An 18,483-nucleotide genomic window follows, 5' to 3' on the forward strand; every position below is an offset into this window, starting at 1 on the left:
GTAGATTGGTGAAAGAGATGCAGGGTTGGGGAAGGGGAAGGGGAAGGGGAAGTCTGATAGAAGAGGGCTGAAGGCCATGGAAGAAAGAAAAAGGAGGAGACGCAGAGGGAGGTTATGGCAGGCAAGGAGATGAGGTGAAAGAGGGAAAAGGGGATGGGGACTGGGGAAGGAGAGGTGGGGGGGGCATTATCGGAAGTTTGAGAAATCGATGTTCATGCCATCAGGTTGGAGGCTAACCAGACGAATATAAGATGTTGTTCCTCCAACCTGAGTGTGGTGTCATCACGACAGTGGAGGAGGCCATGGATAGACATATGAGAATGGCAAGTGAAATTAAAATAGGTGACCACTGGGAGATGCCACATTCTCTGGTAGCTGGAGCGTAGGTGCTCTGTGAAGCAGTCTCCCAATCTCTGTCAGGTCTCACTGATATACAGGAGGCCACACTGGGAGCACGTCGCAGTATATGACCCCAACAGACTCACAGGTGAAGTGTCACCTCACCTGGAAGGGCTGTTTAGGGCCCTGAGTGGTAGTGAAGGAAGTGGTGTAGGGGCAGATGTAGCACTTTTTCCACTTGCAAGGATAAGTGCCAGGAGGGAGATCAGTGTAAAGGGACGGATGGGCGAGGGAGTCACGTAGTGAGCGATCCCTGTGGAAAGCAGAAAGTTGTGGGGGGCGAGGGCGGGAAAATGTGCTTGGTGATGGGATATCGTTGGAGATGGTGGAAGTTGCGGAGAATTGTATGCTGGACGTGGAGGCTGGTGGGGTGGTAGGTGAGGACAAGAGGAACCCTATCCCTGGTAGGATGGCGGGAGGATAGGGTGAGAGCAGACATGCGTGAAATGGAAGAGGTGTGTTGAGGATAGCGTTGATGGTGGAGGAAGCGAAGCCCCTTTCTTTGAAGGAGGACATCTCCTTTTTTTTGGAATGAAAAGCCTCATCCTGAGAGCAGGTGTGGCAGACACGAAGGAATTGAGAGAAGGGGATGGTATTTTTACATGTAATGGGGTGGTGTTTTTACATGTAATGGGGTGGGAGGAGGTATCTGTGAGAGTCCATGGGTTCGTAATAGATATCAGTAGATAAGCTGTCTCCAGAGGTAGAGACAGAGAGATTGAGAATGGGGAGGGAGATGTCAGAAATGGACCAGGTAAATTTGAGGGTAAGGTAGAAATTGGAAGAAAGTGGATGAAGTCAACAATTTCAGCATGGTCGTAGGAAGCAGTAGCAATGCATTTGTCGATGTAGCGTAGAAAAATTGCTGGAGATATATGAATAGAATGTTCAAGTTGCATTTTTTTTATTTTTAAGCTGCATTTTCTAAAGGCCTGATCTAGAAAAGGTTGATCTCTTCTATTCTTAATGCATTTTGAAGAGTATTCAGGATTTAGAACTAAGTTACACAGATTTTAGCCATAGCTATATACTAAAATAAATAGCTTGATTTTTCTATTCATGCCTGATTTTTTTTCTTCTACACAAATTAATATCTACATATTAATTTTAAATATAAACTTCAAACATTTTGGAATAGAACTTTTTTGGAATCTGTATAGTGTTTTCCTGCGAACACACAAGATAACAGACCTTGCCTTTTGTAGTTTGATTTGCAATGCAGGCCTGTCTTGCTGAGAGATCTTGCTTCAATATCTTTATCTCTAGGAAGAGGTACAGTCGACGTTTCAGGCCGAGACCGTTCGTCAGGACTAATTGAAGGAAGAGTTAGTAAGAGATTTGAAAGAGGGAGGGGGAGATCCAAAATGATAGGAGAAGACAGGAGGGGGAGGGATGGAGCCAAGAGCTGGACAGGTGATTGGCAAAGGAGATATGAGAGGATCATGGGACAGAAGGTCTGGGGATAAAGACAAGGGGGGGGGGACCCAGAGGATGGTACTCTGGATTCGCCCCCCCCTTGTCTTTCTCCCTGGACCTCCTGTCCCATGATCCTCTCATATCCCCTTTGCCAATCACCTGTCCAGCTCTTGGCTCCATCCCTCCCCCTCCTGTCTTCTCCTATCATTTTGGATCTCCCTCTCCCCCTCCCCCTCTCACTTTCAAATCTCTTACTAACCCTTCCTTCAGTTAGTCCTGACGAAGGGTCTCGGCCTGAAACGTCGACTGTACCTCTTCCTAGAGATGCTGCCTGGCCTGCTGCGTTCACCAGCAACTTTGATGTGTGTTGCTTGAATTTCCAGCATCTGCAGAATTCCTGTTGTTTTCAATATCTTTAGCTGTGGAGTGGTTAATTATTATCATTCAGATTTTAAGTTATTTTGATTTTACAATAGAGACAGCTGATTTGTTTTAGCTTCAATGTAGTTTTAATTGGCCTAGATTTTGCTTTATTGTCTTTATAATGGTTTTAATGCAGCATTGTAGATAATCTTAACACTTATAGCGAAAGTCTCTGAAAGATCAAGATTTTCAATTGCGAAGTTCACAATGGTATTCTTGGTTTTCCTTGTGTAACGTAATGCCATGTAGTACATTAGTGGCACATTTATCTATCTTCTGCAAGTTGCAGCAGCTGCCACTTGGTCTCACAGCTGCGATATCAGCAGCTGTATTTACTACAGTCACCAATGAAAGGATTATGTCAATACAATTAGCATTCACACAGCTACAGGGGAGTGAGGCCAGAAAGTAAATGGATACAGTGAAAAGGAGGTAGTACAATGCTTTGTGGGGAGAGGGGTGGGGGTTTAGAGATTTGGACACGTTTGTTGAAGAACAGTTGCTTGCAGGGGAGGCTGTACTTGTGGCTGAGTGCAGGTCTAGCCAGGCCTCTTGGTTGTAGGAGTAACACTAAAGGAGTGCAATCTATATAGGCCTGCATAACCACGTGTGAACCTCTATTTCAGGTTGCAGCAGGTCACAGTCTCAGTAAGAGTAAAGAATGTGGTTTGAGTGTAGCTCTTTTAATGGCACAACTGTAGGGAAAGCAAGATTAGTAAGGCGTAGACACGAGGAACTCTGCAGATGCTGGAAATTCAAGCAACACACACAAAAAATGCTGGTGAACGCAGCAGGCCAGGCAGCATCTATAGGAAGAGGTACAGTCAATGTTTTGGGCCGGGACCCTTTGTCAGGACTAACTGAAAGAAGAGATGATAAGAGATTTGAAAGTGGGAGGGGGAAATCAGAAATGATAGGTGAAGACAGGAGGGGAGGGGTGGATCTAAGAGCTGGAAAGTTGATTGGCAAAAGGGAATTGACAGACTGGAGAAGGGAGAGGATCATGGGACGGGAAGCCTGGGGAGAAAGAGAAAGGGGAGGGGAGCCCGGAGGGTGGAGAGCAGGCAAGGAGTTATAGTGAGAGGGACAGAGGAAGAAAAAAGAGAGAGAGAAAAACAGGGGAAAATAAAGACTATATAAAAATAATGAATGAATGAATCAATCAATTAATCAATCAATAAATAAATAAAGGATGGGGTGTGATGGTGGGGTGACTCGGAATAGGGTTCTCCTCGTCCTAACCTACCACCCCACCAGCCTCCGGGTCCAACATATAATTCTCCGTAACTTCCGCTACCTCCAACGGGATCCCACCACCAAGCACATCTTCCCCCCCCCCCTTCTGATTTCCGCAGGGATCGCTCCCTACGCGACTCCCTTGTCCATTCGTCCCCCCCCCCATCCTTTCCACTCATCTCCCTCCTGGCGCTTATCCTTGTAAGCGGAACAAGTACTACACATGCCCTTACACTTCCTCCCTCACCACCATTCAGGGCCTCAGACAGTCCTTCCAGGTGAGGTGGCACTTCACCTGTGTGTTGGCTGGGGTGATGTACTGCATCCGGTGCTTCCAGTGCGGCCTTCCATATATTGGCGAGACCCGACGCAGGCTGGGAGACTGTTTCGCTGAACACCAACGCTCTGTCCGCCAGGGAAAGCAAGGCCACACATTTTAATTCCACGTCCCATTCCCATTCTGATATGTCTATCCACGGCCTCCTCTACTGTCAAGATGAAGCCACACTCAGGTTGGAGGAACAACACCTTATATTCTGTCTGGGTAGCCTCCAACCTGATGGCATGAATATTGACTTCTCTAACTTCAGTTAATGCCCCTCCTCCCCTTCACACCCATCCCTTATTTATTTATTTAATGTATTTTATATATATATTTCCCACCCTTTTCTTTCTCTCTTTTTTCTCCCTCTGTCCCTCTCACTATAACTCCTTGCCTGCTCTCCACCCTCTGGGCTCCCCTCCCCCCTTTTCTTTCTCCCCAAGCCTCCCGTCCCATAATCCTCTCTCTTCTGCAGCCTGGTATCCCTTTTGCCAATCAACTTTCCAGCTCTTAGATCCACCCCTCCCCTCCTGTCTTCTCCTATCATTTCGGATCTCCCCCTCTCCCTCCCACTTTCAAGCTTTACTATCTCTTCTTTCAGTTAGTCCTGACGAAGGGTCCCAGCCCGAAATGTCGACTGTACCTCTTCCTATAGATGCTGCCTGGCCTGCTGCGTTTACCAGCACTTTTGTGTATGTTGTTATTAGTAAGATGTGATTGTTCTGTGAGTAAATGTTTTAAAGGCTAATGAGGTTATATCATGTGGAAGATGAATTTTGCAAATTGAACTGGGGGAGTCTAGAATGGAAGAAAAATTCTAGGGCAAGCAAAGATCTCACAAAAAAAGTCTGGAGTTGCTCTATGTTCTAAAAGTCTGGAGTAGAATTTCCTGACTGGCATTGATACATCCAAGAGATTGGTGTCTTTCGCCATTTTCACCTACGTAGCATTGAAATAGTGTTAAGCAGTTTACAGATTAATTTCTGCTGCCTATCCCCAAGCTAGATGACCAACATATCCTTCCTGCTTTGTCCCTATGTTTAAGGATTTGGCTAGACACCCTGCTGAAAGGAAAGCATTGCTATTAAAGTATCTGATTGAAAGCTTATAGTCAGGGTGTATCTGAACTGCTAGGAGTTAGCAATCCAATGAAATTGAAAAATACTTCAACGGACTGGCTATTCAGTGGCTAATGTGCACTGGAATGGATTTGATATGTGTACATCAGCCTTCTATAATCAAGAAGTTCTCTTAAGCATGGTGTATTTCAAAGGTAATCTATTAATTCAATAGATTTATTTATTATTTATTATCAAAGTATACAACACTGAAATTCTTCTCCATAAAGCCACAAACAAAGAAAAGAACAGCAGCATGATCACCGATCCCTGAATCCCTCCTCATTGCACGATAAACAAAAACAGAACAGACACATCAACCGCCCCTGCAATACTCCTCCCCTGCACACAAAAAAATGAAAAGTTGATAGTCCAATCCATATCCAAAATGTAGAAAACCTGAGTAATATTATCCATTATCCAGGAACAGCGACAGGCCTTTCCCTCTCCGTAGAAGAGTGATGCCATCAGCAATCAAAAGGCAGTCTCCCCTCTCCATGGCAGAGTGTTTTTCTCCCCCCGTCCCCCCAAGCAGTCAAAAGTTAGTCTCCCCTCTTAGTAGCAGGGTGATCTGTAATCATAAGGCATTATCAAATCAGTTCAGGCTTGATACAGAACAATTTTCAAAGCTTACTGCATAAAAGTTTGCATCCAGTGCTATCAGTATTTGTGTGCGAGCTTCTGAAGGTTCTCACGTTACATTACATTATTGCTGTTTGAACTGATATTGCTGGAGGCACTCTACAGATCAAGGAGCACCCCTGGGAAATGAACAGTCAACATTTCATGGCACCGATCCTTCAAAGTGAGAAACAAACATGTTTTAAATTGTGGAGAGTAGGAGGGGTGGAGAGAAGAGGGTGTGCAGGATGCTTAACAGGGTGCAAGCCAAACTTGTTTAAATAATAATTTCTTTTCAAAACCAGTAATTAGAACTGAGAGTAAAAAAAACAAAAACAAAGGTTTAGCCACAAATGAAGAGACCTGATGATAAAAGTATGGTTAGCTGAAATAGTTAAATTCAGTATGTCCTAAGGACCGCAGCGTGTCCAGGTAAAAGAAGAGCTGCATCCTTAAACAAAGTGGGAGGCAGAATAGAAAGCGATCAGAGTGGGATGGAGGATTAATTTGATAGGTGAGTTGAAGCTCGGGTGTCTGAGTTTCAAAAAGAATTGAGTTTTTGTTCTGAGTTCAGATTGTGTGAACTAAACAGAAAAACTTGAAATTGCAAGAAGTGTGAATCAGTTGCTACTTCACCCTGTTTGGACCTTTGGTGGGTGGTGGGACAGAAAGGGATAAAAGAGCAGGTGTTGTATCTTGTATGGTTACATGGAAACATAATGTGAGAAGGAGTTGGTAGGAGAGATGGAAGAGTGAGACGGGAAGTCCTCCAGGATTTTGAGAGGGGAGAAGATGCATCTAATATGGAATCTTGATGAAGATGATGTAAGTTAGAGGATGATCCAGTTAATGTGAAAGGCTTGGGGTTGGAAGGTGAGAGCAGGAAAAATCCTGTCGTTGTTCTAATTTGGAGGAGAAGGGATGTGATTAAATATGTAGGAAGTAGAGGAGATGCACTTCAGAGCCCTGTCAACAGTGGTAGAGGGGAAAGCATTTCAAGATACTGGTTTGGTAAGTCTTACCTTATCTGGGTTTTTGAAATGTTGCTGATAAAGAAACTGGGATAATGGAGTAGTCCTTGCACTCAGGAGAGTATAGCCTAGGTGAGGGACTTGAGTGCTTATATTGAATATTGGTAGCTATCCTGCCCCCTAAGATGGAGGTCAAGGTGTCTAGATAAGGAAGAATCAAATGTGCCTCATTTGTAATTGGCAGCAAAGGTAATGGAGGCGTGCAAAAGGATTTCACTTATCCCTTTCCTGAATCCTCCAACTACAATGTTGATTTCCTTTGTGAATATCAATGAAAAGTATTCACGTAGGTCTGTGCCTATACCTTCTGGTTCCTTGTGCAGGTTGCCCAGTTCTGTTTTCCTGGTTATTCTTTTGCCGTTGATATACTTAAAAGCCCCTTCAAAATTGCCTTAATCCTGTTTGAAATGTTTTGTGACCCGTCTTTGCCCTGCTTATTTCCTTTGTAAGTACTTCCCTACACTTTTTCTAACCTTGATGAACCTCCCCCTTCTTTGGACCTGGTAGGCATTATCTACATAAACTCTGCAGAATACAGTGCAAATAGAAAACAGATGCATGGATCCTACATAGACTTTAGCAAGGGTGTTCACAAGGACCCATATGGTTGTGTGGTCTAGAAGGTTTGATCACATGGGATCATGGGTGAGCCAGCCAGGTAGATGTAAAATTGGCTTGGTGGAAGAAGTCTGAGTATGCTAATAGAAGGTTGTATTTATTTATATATTTATTTATTTATTTTGCAAACTGGCAGAATGATGTTTGTCATGTATCTGAATCTGAATTAGAATGTAGATGACATTAAGCTTGCACCAAAATAGGGCTAGTGGACAGTGAAGGAAACTGTCTAAGGCAGTTAAACTGTCTAAGACAAGACACTGATCAACTGGGAAAATGGGCAAAGGAATGGCAGGTGAAATTTAATTTGAAGTGACGCTGAACCTAGCAGGACATGCACAGTGAATAGCAGAGCTCTGGGTAGTGGTGTTGAACAGAAAGACCTAGGAGATAAGAGTGCATATTTCTCGAAAGTGGTAACCAAGAAAGTTAGGGTAATGAAGAAGGCACATGGTATGCTTGCCTTCATCAGTCATGATTTTGAATACAAAAGTTGAAAAAGTCATGTTACAATCATTTTGGAGTACTTTATGCAGTTCAGCTCACCACATGATTTGATTAAGCAAGAGAGGGTTTAGAAAAGATTAACGAGGATGTTGCCTGGATTGGAGGGCTTGAATTATCAGGAAACATTGGATAGGCTGAATCTATACTCTCTGGAACGAAGAGGCTGAGAAATAACATGATTGAAGTATATAAAATCATGAGAGGCAGGTAGGATAGATAGCCGGAGTTTGTTTCCATGGTAGAAGTATCTAAAATTAGAGGAGATAGTTTAAGATGAGAGTGATGTCTTAGAGGGAATCTGAGGGTTCAATTTTTCACACAGTAGTTGATAGCTGGAGTGAGTTGTCAGAGGAGGTGGTGGAGACAGAGACAGCAACAACATTTAAAAGACATCTAGATTGGAATGCAAAAGGCATAGAGGGATATGTAATTAATGCAGGTAAATGAGATTGTTATAAGTAGGAACCCTTTCTATGCTGTTCAGCTATATGCTGCTTCCTTTTCTCTATTCATCCAACCTGCCACAGAGTTACCCGTACCTGTTTTTGGCTTTCATGCTTACAGGAATATTTTGGCCCTGAACTCTCATTATTTTTCTTTGAATGATTCCCACTTTCAGATGTAGAGCAAGTTAAGATTTTTATTCCTGATCCATCCATATGCTTTTCTGTATTTACTTTTAAATGCGAATATACAGTTGTGGTTACCATTTCCAAAATGCTCCCCCACTGATAAACTATCACTGATGCTCCCCCTACTTGACAGGCTACACTTCAGAATTAAGGTTCCCAAGGAGCAGAAAAGGCATTTTAGTACTGCTTTAGAATTATTAAATGCCCAAAGTAATTTATGTTTTTTAGTTTTTTGTTAATACCTGAATAAACATTGAATATCCTGAAAGGACACAATCTGAGAATGAAAATAATTTGTATCATACAAATGGAAATGTTCCCTTGTTAAAAGTGTGAAATTTATTCCAGATTCAGTTGTCAAGGCCTTCTTTTAGCATGGAAAATTAAAAATTGAAAAACATTATAGATTGAAAAAAACTTCAATTCTTTTAATTCATTGTCATGAAGTTGGATTCATGAAAAACATTCATGTTGTAGGTGTCACACAGGAGAATTAACAAAAGATTGTTTTAACAGTTGCCATGAAATAGCATAATCTGATTGTGCTGTTATATTGGAGGAGGGGAGGAAAGAGGTATGGTATTGATAAGTGCCAGAGGGTTTTTACCAATTCAGAGCTGAAGAATGCAAAACTGTTTGTGAAAGTAGCTCAAGTGCATCATTGTGCTTTTTTCTATTACTTCGGACCAAATTTTCTAGGAATTCAAGACTTGTTTTATCTGGTTTTATTTCTTCCGAATTTAAGTTACTGTTTTTTTTCAAAATGCAGATCTTTAGCATTGAAATTATGGAAAATAAGACCATAAATGGTAACTTTTAATTGAGAACTAAAAATGCTTGAATTTGATATTTTTCTTAGAAATTTAAATGTACAAAGTGAAATGAGTGTCAAGTAATTACGAAGTTTTTTTTATACTCGCAGGAAATAGTCTGATTACTTTGACCTTCCACTTATTTAAATACCATGGACTTACAGAACATTTCAGCTTAGATTTGATAAAACTGCGTCGATTTTTAGGTAAGTAACCTTTGTTTTACCAGATGTCTTTTCTATATCTTTCTATTTGATAACTATGTGACATATTAGAATATTAGATATGTACAGCATTGAAGGCCATTTAATCCATTGTTTACCCCTGCTCTAGAAATCAGCACATGATTAAACAAGAGGGGATTTAGAAAAGATTAACAAGGATGTTGCCTGGTTTGGAGGGTTTGAATCATCAGGAAGCATTGGATAGGCTTGGTCTATGCTTGCTGGAGGGAATGTCAAATCCCATTTTCTTGACCTTTCCCAACAATCTTGCAAGTCATTCTATCTCTTACAGGAAGAGTTCTGGGTCATAATTTCTGCATTTTAAAAAAAAACTGTTTCTCACATTTCATTATTTATTTTCTAAAGTTTTCTACTAATATCATTTGGTCCTTGAATCATTTACTAATATTTCTCTTCTGAATCCTGTGTAAAGTAGTCATGATCTTGAATAAGACCATAAGATATAGACTATTTGGCCCATTGAGTCTGCCCCATCATTCAATCATGGGCTGATCCAATCCTTCCCTGCCTTCTCCCCATACCCTTTGATGCCCTGGCTAATCAAGAACCTATCTATCTCTGCCTTAAATACACCCAGTGACTTGGCCTCTACAGCTGCTTGTGGCAACAAATTCCACAGATATACCACATCTGACTAAAGTAATTTCTCCGCATCTCTGTTCTAAATGGATGTCCTTCAATCCTGAAGTTGTGCCCTCTTGTCCTAGACTCCCCATCCATGGGAAATAACTTTGCCATATCTAATCTGTTCAGGCCTTTTAACATTTGGAATGCTTCTATGAGATCCGCCCTCCCCCCTCCCCCCCCCATTCTCCTGAACTCCAGGGAATACAGCCCAAGAGCTGCCAGACATTCCTCATAGAGTAAAGCTTTCATTCCTGGAATCACTTGTGTGAATCTTCTCTGAACCCTCTCCAGTGTCAGTAAATAAGCAGCCAAAAACTGCACGCAGTATTCCAAGTGTGGTCTCACGAGTGCCTTATAGAGCCTCAACATCACATCCCTGCCCTTGTATTCTATACCTCTAGAAATGAATAGCAATATTGCATTTGCCTTCTGCACTACCGACTCAATCTGGAGGTTAACCTTTAGGGTATCCTATACAAGGACTCCCAAGTCTCTTTGCATCTCTGCATTTTGAATTCTCTCCCCATCTAAATAATAGTCTGCCCATTTATTTCTTTCACCAAAGTGCATGACCATACACTTTCCAACATTGTATTTCACTTGCCACTTCTTGTTTCCCCAACAGTACCCGATCCTCCACCTACCTTTGTATCTTTGGCAAATTTAGCCACAGATCTATTAATCCCATAGTCCAAATCATTGACATACATCGTAAAAAGCAGCGGTCCCAACACCAACCCCTGTGGAACTCTATTGGTAACCGGCAGCCAGCCAGAATAGGATCCCTTTATTCCCACCTTCTGTTTTCTGCTGATCAGCCAATGCTCCACCCATGCTAGTAACTTCCCTGTAATTACGTGGGCTCTTATTTTGCTAAGCAGCCTCATGTGCAGCACCTTGTCAAAGGCCTTCTGAAATACCAAGTACAACACATCTACTACATCTCCTTTGTCTACCCTGCTTGTAAGTTCCTCAAAAAATTACAGTAGGTTAGTCAGGCAGGATTTTCCTTTCGGGAAACCATGCTGGCTTAGGCCTATCTTGTCATGTCCCTCCAGGTATTCCGTAATCTCATCCCTAATAATCTATTCTAACAACTTCCCAACCACTGGTCTATAGTTTCCTTTCTGCTGCCTCCCACCCTTCTTAAATAGTGGAGTAACATTTGCAATTTTCCAGTCATCTGGTACAATGCCAGAATCTATCGATTCTTGAAACATCATTGTCAATGCCTCAGCAACCTCTCCAGCTACTTCCTTCAGAACCTGAGGGTGCATTCCATCAGGTCCAAGAGATTTATCCACCCTCAGACCATTAAGCTTCCTGAGCACCTTCTCAGTCGTAATTTTCACTGCACATACTTCACTTCCCTGACACTCTTGAATGTCTGGTATACTGCGGGTTTCTTCCACCATGAAGACTGATGCAAAATGCGCATTCAGTTCCTCTGCGATCTCTGCATGTCTCATTACAATATCTCCAGTGTCATTTTCTATTGGTCCTATATCTACCCTTGACCCTTTTACCCTTTATGTATTTAAAAAAGCTTTTAATACCACCTTTGATTATTAGTCGCCAACTTCTTTTCGTAACACTGGACAACAAATTTTTGCGAAAGTATTGTTCCCTCAGAATTTTTTTTTGTTTATGACAGACTGCTTGAAGATGAGCACAAATATGATTTCAGACTGCTTGTATCACGTAGGAATTTGGAGAAACAACAAATTAACTTTTATTGAATATAATGTGTTTAATTGCATAATGGTGCTGATGCTTTGCAATAGTTCAACTTAGTTAAAAATATTTTGTTAATGATTTTCATTTGTACTCAGTGTCTGAGGCTTCTCGCTTAAGTGTCCAACAATAATTCGCCAGCGTTGATGGATTCCAGTTGCCCTGGTATCTTTTCTCCATGACCGCAATGTCCTGTTAAAACTTTTCACCATGCTCATCACTAACAGCACCAAGATTTGCAGGGAAGAAGTCTAAGTGGGAATGCAGAAAATGAATTTTTAGTGACATGTTGCATTTCATGGTTTTATATGCTTGAAGCATGCTTTCAACCAGCTGCATGTAGTTTGGTGCTGTGTAGATGCCGAGAAAAATTTGAACAACTTCCTTGAATGCCTTCCATGTGATTTTCTCTGGACCTGCTAGAAATTCTTCAAGTTGCCTGTCATTGATGACCTGTTTGATTTGTGGACCAACAAAAATGCTTTCCTTAATCTTGGCATCAGTTATTCTGGGAAGCATCTGTCTCAAATATCAAAATCCTTTATAGAAATTTTTGTGCCTGGTGACAGCAAATTCCACCCTTACAGTCCTGAACCCAATAATTATTACTAAAACCTGTCCTGCCATGCAGCAGCTGCGCTGCCTAAGCGTGCCCAAGCATGCCTGGACAAGATAGGAAACTTTCCAGCTTACACTGTAGGCAACATTTTAATTGACTTGAATTATGAATTGAAATAATAAACGTAGGTTTATTAAAAAATGGTGCATGTTAGGGAAATTTCATGGTGATTTTCCTGATCAGTAGCCCAAAATTCATAAGGTACACCTAAAGGTATTCAGGAAGCAAAATCTTTGTTGTCCAGTAGAATTCATCCTTTTCTTCCTAACGGCCGTCTTAGTTTTCTTCTGCAAGTTTTTAAAAGCTTCCCAATCCTCTATTTTCCCACTAGCTTTGACTTCCTTTTATGCCCTCTCTTTTGCTTTTATTTTGGTTCTGATTTCACTTGTCAGTCATGGTAGTGTCCTCTTCCATTCGAAAATTTCTTCTTATTTGGAATATATCTGTCTTGCATTTCCCTCATTTTTCGCAGAAATTCCAGCCGTTGCTGCTCTGCTGTCCTTCCTGCTAGTGTCCCTTTCCAGTCAACCTTGGCCAGTTCCCCTCTCATGCCATTGTAATTTCCTTTATTCCACTGAAATATCGACACCTTAGAATTTAGTTTCTCCTTCTCAAATTTCAAAGCGAACTGGATCATGTTGCGATCACTGTTCCCTAAGGGTTCCTTAACCTTAAGCTCGCTTATCACCGCTGGATCATTGCACAACACCAAATCCAGCACAGCCAATCCCCTAGTAGGCTCAACGAGCTTTTCTAAAAAGCCATCCCTTAGATATACTACAAATTTTCTTTCTGGAGATCCAGTACTGACCTGGTTTTCCCAATCCATTTTCATGTTAAAATCCCAAACGATTATCATGACATTGCCCTTCTGACACACCTTTCCTATACCCTGCTGTAATTTGTAATCCACATCCCGGCTGCTGTTTGGAGGCATGTATACAACTGCCATTAGGGTCCTTTCACCCTTACCGTTTCTTGACCCAACCCATGGGGACTCTACACCTTCTGATCCTATGTCATCCTTTCTAATGATTTAATATTATGTCTTATACACAGGGCCACACCACCCCCTGTGCCTACTAACCTATCTTTCTGATACACCGTATATCCTTAGATGTCCAGCTCCCAATGGTAGCCATCCTTTAGCCAAGTTTCAGAGATGGCCACAACGTCATACTTGCCAATCTGTAGCTGAATTTCAAGATGGTCCATTTTATTTCTTATGCTGCATGCATTCAAATATAACACTATCAGTCTAGTATTTGTTGCTTTTTGTTTTAACTGCACCACGCCTCTATTGCCCTGTAACTCATCCCACTGGCTGTGATTATGCCTCATCTCCTGCCTGTCCTTTCTATCATCTCTGTTGCCCGCTATCTTTGATTTATTTCTATTTTCCCCTTCCTCAGACTTATCACTCTGGTTCCCATCCCCTTGCCAAATTAGTTTAAACCCTCCCTAACAGCTCTATTAAACCTGCCTGCTAGGATATTAGACCCCTTTGGGTTCAGGTGTAACCCATCTTTTTTGTGTAGGTCGTGCCTCCCCCAGAAGAGCCCCAGTGATCCAGGACTCTGAAACCCTGCCCCCTACACCAGTCTCTCAGCCACACATTAATATGCCTGATTATGTTATTCTTGCGCTCGTTAGCGTGTGGCACAGGCAGTACCTGGAGGTCTTGCTTTTCAGCTTCCTACCTAACTCCCTGAATTCTCTTTCAGGACCTCCTCCCTTTTTCTACCTATGTCATTGGTACCAAAGTGTACCAAGACTTCTGGCTGTTCACCCTCTCCCTTCAGAATACTCTGTATCCGATCCGAAACATCCCGTACCCTGGCACCTGGGAGGCAACACACCATGTGGGTATCTCTATCAGGCTGACAGAACCTCCCATTTGTTCCCCTCATTATGGAATCCCCTATGACTACTGCATTCCTCATCTTCCTCTTTCCTTCTGCACCATGGACCCAGGCTCAGTGCCAGAGACCCGATCGTCGTGGTCGTCCTTTGTCAGGTCACACCTCTCTACAGCATCCAAAACAAGGTGATGATTACTGATGGGGATGGCCACAGGGGTGCTCTCGACTGTCTGGGCTCTTCCCTTCCCTGACAGTCACCCACTCCTGCAGCCTCGGGGTGACAAACTCCCTGTAGCTCCTACCTCCCTCCTGCTTATCTTCCCTAATACCTCTGTTCTATCTCTTAAAATTAGTTGACAAGAATTGGATGCATTAGCCTAGTTGTGATCTGACCAGTCAGTGCTGTATACATGTTTAACATATCCTCCATTCTTTTGCACTCCGTGGCTCTGTTTACAAGTCCTGAGATCCCAATGGTTTTTTAAATGTTCTTTGCTGTTCAGCTTTAGGGATACATGTTCATAAGTATTTTACTCTTTTTTTTTGCTGATAAACCCTTTGGAACTCTCCCATTTCTGTTTTTTTCTCTCTTCCCTACTTTGTCATCCAAAATGAATTGTAGTTACGCTTCTGTATATTAAATATCTTCTGCCATATGCCTGCCCATTCTATGTCCTCTTGCTCACTATTTCTAACATTTACCCTTTATCACATTTCCAAGTTGTGTCCCATCTGAACATTTGGATATTTTACCTAGGCACTCATACTTGTAATTTCTTGATATCTGAAAAAAAAACATGGTATTAGTACCATTTGGATCACTAGTAATTACTATTCTGCAGAGTTCATATAAAAAAATCGACTTAATGCAAAATAAAACAAATTTTAATATGTTGTTACCTTCCCCTCATAATTTTTCTGCTTGATCTACTTCTGAAATTTTGTGGCAGTAAATTCTTCTTTGGTAAAGACTGGTTATTTAGTTTTCCAGGTACATCATCTGTTATCCTTTGAGCACTTCCTTATTCCAGATCCATCCCATCCCTATCTTACTGTCTGCATGCCACTGGAAGACATTTAGATTCTTTTTTTTACATTATTACATTCCCCTCTTAAGCCCTCTCTTTACCCATATTATTTTCCTTTTCAATTTTGTCACTTTTCTCTATTCAATCTGGTATTTATTTAAACTACTTAGTACAAGCCCAAGTGGACTGCACCAGAGAAAAACTCTTAGGTCATTGGTCCTAGATCTGTTAAAATGCTTTGCATCGATCCTGAACAGGACCTATGTGCCTGGAGTTTGTTCCAGTATACAAGAACTTAAAACCTTTCATCTTGAGTTTAGGCATACATTGATATGCTTGTTCTTATTTTACTCCCACTGTATTGTGATATTTTAGTAATCCAAATATTGCACATGAAGTCCTTTTTGAATTTGCCAATGATTTTCTTTGCCTCTAGTTATTGAATGTTCTGCACTGTTTCAATCCTGGTACCATGTCTGTCTAGCGCTTTGAATCACCTCTGACTGTTGTATGATTTGAGTCAGAGGAACGGAATCTGAATATTTTTGTTCACTGAAAAGACTGAGGAATTAGATTACAGTTTTACTGGAATATAAAGAGCCAGGTAAACTAAGTTCAAACCTAGAGTTGTAAATTGGGATTTAGAGTAAGAGAAGGCTGCAGGATGGAGTGAACCTTAGAAGAGACTTAGAAATCAAAAATATTGAAGTCATTGTATTTATAATTTGGACACTAGTAGGTAAGGAGCACTTAAAATACCTCAAATGAAACCTCCAAGTGATGTGTTCTTGATGAATTATAGATGGTAGAGATGTGAAGATCAGAAGGCACTGTGTAGGAGATGAATTTCTGAGGTGGAACGCAACTGTGATGATTTCAAATTGTTCGCCCTGGGAAATTTGATCAGCACTTCCAATAATGGATTGTGTTTGTGCTGATTATGTGATGTCAGTATCAAATTAGCATAGAATAACATAAGACCATAAGACATGGGAGCAGAAATAGGCCATTCAGCCCATTGAGCCTGCTCTGCATTTTATCATGGCTGATGTATTATCCCTTTCAACCCCATTCTCCTGCCTTCTTGCCATAACCTTTGGGACCCTAATTAAGAACCTATCAACCTCCACTTTAAATGTATTGTACCTAATGACTTGGCATCCTCAGACGTCTGTGGCAATGAATTCCACAGATTCACCACCCCTTGGCTAAAGAAATTCCTCCTGTTTTCTGTTCTAAAGGGACATCCTTTTATTCTGTGGCTGCGCCCTCTGATCCCAGACTCCCTCTGATCCCAGACTCCCAAACTATAGGAAAGATCCTCTTCATATTCACTCTGCCTGTGCCTTTCAATATTTGATAGATTTCAATATGGTACCCCTCATTCTTCTAAACTTCAGTGAGTAGAGGTTCAGAGCCATCGAACATTCTTCATATATTAATCCTGCAATTGCTGGGATCATTCTTGTGAACCTTCTCTGGGCTATCTCCAATGCCAGCACGTCCTTTCTTAGACAAAGATCACGATCAAGAGAAAATTTGCAGATGCTGGAAACCCAAGGAACACACACAAAATGTTGGAGGAACTCAGCAGGCCCAGGCAGCATCTATGGAAAAGATTATTGTCGGCGTTTCGAGACCTTTCATCAGGATGGAAAAAAGATGAGTCAGAGTAAGAAAGTTGGGGGGAGGAGGAAGAACTGCAAGGTGAAACTGGGGCGAGGGAAGGGTGAAGTCGGTGGTAGCGGGTTTGCAGTGAGCATATGGTCGAAGAGTCTAGGGCAGTAGAGATCAAAGTGAGAGTAGTGAGAGAGGGTTTCACTGAACTCCCATTGAAGGGGGGGATTTAAGCTTCTTCAGGGTAGGCATCCCTGGAAGAGATGTTGCAGTGTAGTCTGACCAGTGCCTTAAAATGCCTCAGCATTGCATTCTTGCTGTTATATTGTAGTCCTCTTGAAATGAATGCTGACATTGCATTTGCCTTCCTCAGCACAGACTCAAACTGCAAATTAACCTTCAGGAAGTCTTGCAAAAGAACTCCCAAGCCCCTTTGCCCTCTGATTTTTGAATATTCTCCCCATTTGGAAAATATTCTACGCACTTATTCTGCCAAAGTGCTTGGTCATGCTCTTTACATTGTATTCCATCTACCACTTCTTTATTCATTCTACCAATCCAAGTCTTTCTGCAGACTCCCTTCTTCCTCAACACTACCTGCACCTTCACCTATCTTGTATTGTCTACAAACTTGTCACAATTTCATTGTCCAAATTATTGACATATAGTGTGAAAAGAAGCTAGTCACCAGCAGCCAATCAGAGAACATAGAACATAGAGTAGTACAGCACAGTACAGGCCCTTCGGCCCACAATGTTGTGCCGACCCTTAAACCCTGCCTCCCATATAACCCCCCACCTTAAATTCCTCCATATACCTGTCTAGTAGTCTCTCAGATTTCACTAAGGCCCCCTTTAATCCCACTCTTTGCCTTCCGCCAGTCAGCCAATCTTCTGTCCATACTAGTATATTTTCTGTATTACCATGGATTCTAGTTTTGTTTAGCAGCCTTGTGTGCAGCATCTTGTCAAGGGCTTCTGAAAATCCAAGTAAACAATATTATTGGGGCAAATTATGTCATGTGATACTTATTCTTAAACCTTGTCTCCTGACTTCATAATCCTTTCTCATATCTGGCTCAGGTTCTTTTGTCCTACTCTTGGCCAAGCTTCTGATTGAACTTTTTATCCTGACTGTGACTTCGACATCCCCCACCTCATCCCTGTACATGGGTCCAGCACCTGTTTTCACTTTGCATTTGACATTGATATAGTAATAAAGATGTGAAAGACATCTCAGCAGTGATTGATACTTTGAGCCTTGGATGCTGCTGAATTTTGTTGTGACCGGTCATTAGACAATTTCAGTGGAATCTGGTTAATTGGGACACATCAGGACCAGTATATTTTGGCCTGATTAAGCAGCTGCCTCAATTCAATCAAATTTATTAAAAAGATGTAAAAAAAAAGACAAATTATGATTTAACTGAATAACAATTTATGTATTTAAATGAAATACAGAACAAATTGGAGAACTACCAATACCTCTGAGTTAGTCCCTAATAGTTATCAACAGAGGATTTCATTCAGTGTACACTCAGTCTCAAAGCTTGAACTGTGGTGAGTAAACCAGTTCCAAATTGTCTTGCTACTTATTTCTTGTTAACTATCAGTGAC

At 41.6% G+C, this 18,483-nt stretch overlaps 1 protein-coding gene across 2 annotated transcripts in view; it reads left to right on the forward strand.

The window, feature by feature from the left end:
- Window positions 1-18,483, forward strand: part of pde7a (phosphodiesterase 7A) — a 170,319-nt gene that overhangs the window by 108,303 nt on the left and 43,533 nt on the right. For both annotated transcript variants that reach the window (XM_072254435.1, XM_072254440.1), the window contains one exon: window positions 9,246-9,341. In XM_072254435.1, the coding sequence (XP_072110536.1) occupies window positions 9,246-9,341 (96 nt within the window). The remainder of the gene's footprint in view (window positions 1-9,245; window positions 9,342-18,483) is intronic.

Source organism: Mobula birostris, chromosome 1 (genome assembly GCF_030028105.1).
Source record: "Mobula birostris isolate sMobBir1 chromosome 1, sMobBir1.hap1, whole genome shotgun sequence".
NCBI classification, from domain to species: Eukaryota; Metazoa; Chordata; class Chondrichthyes; order Myliobatiformes; family Myliobatidae; genus Mobula; species Mobula birostris.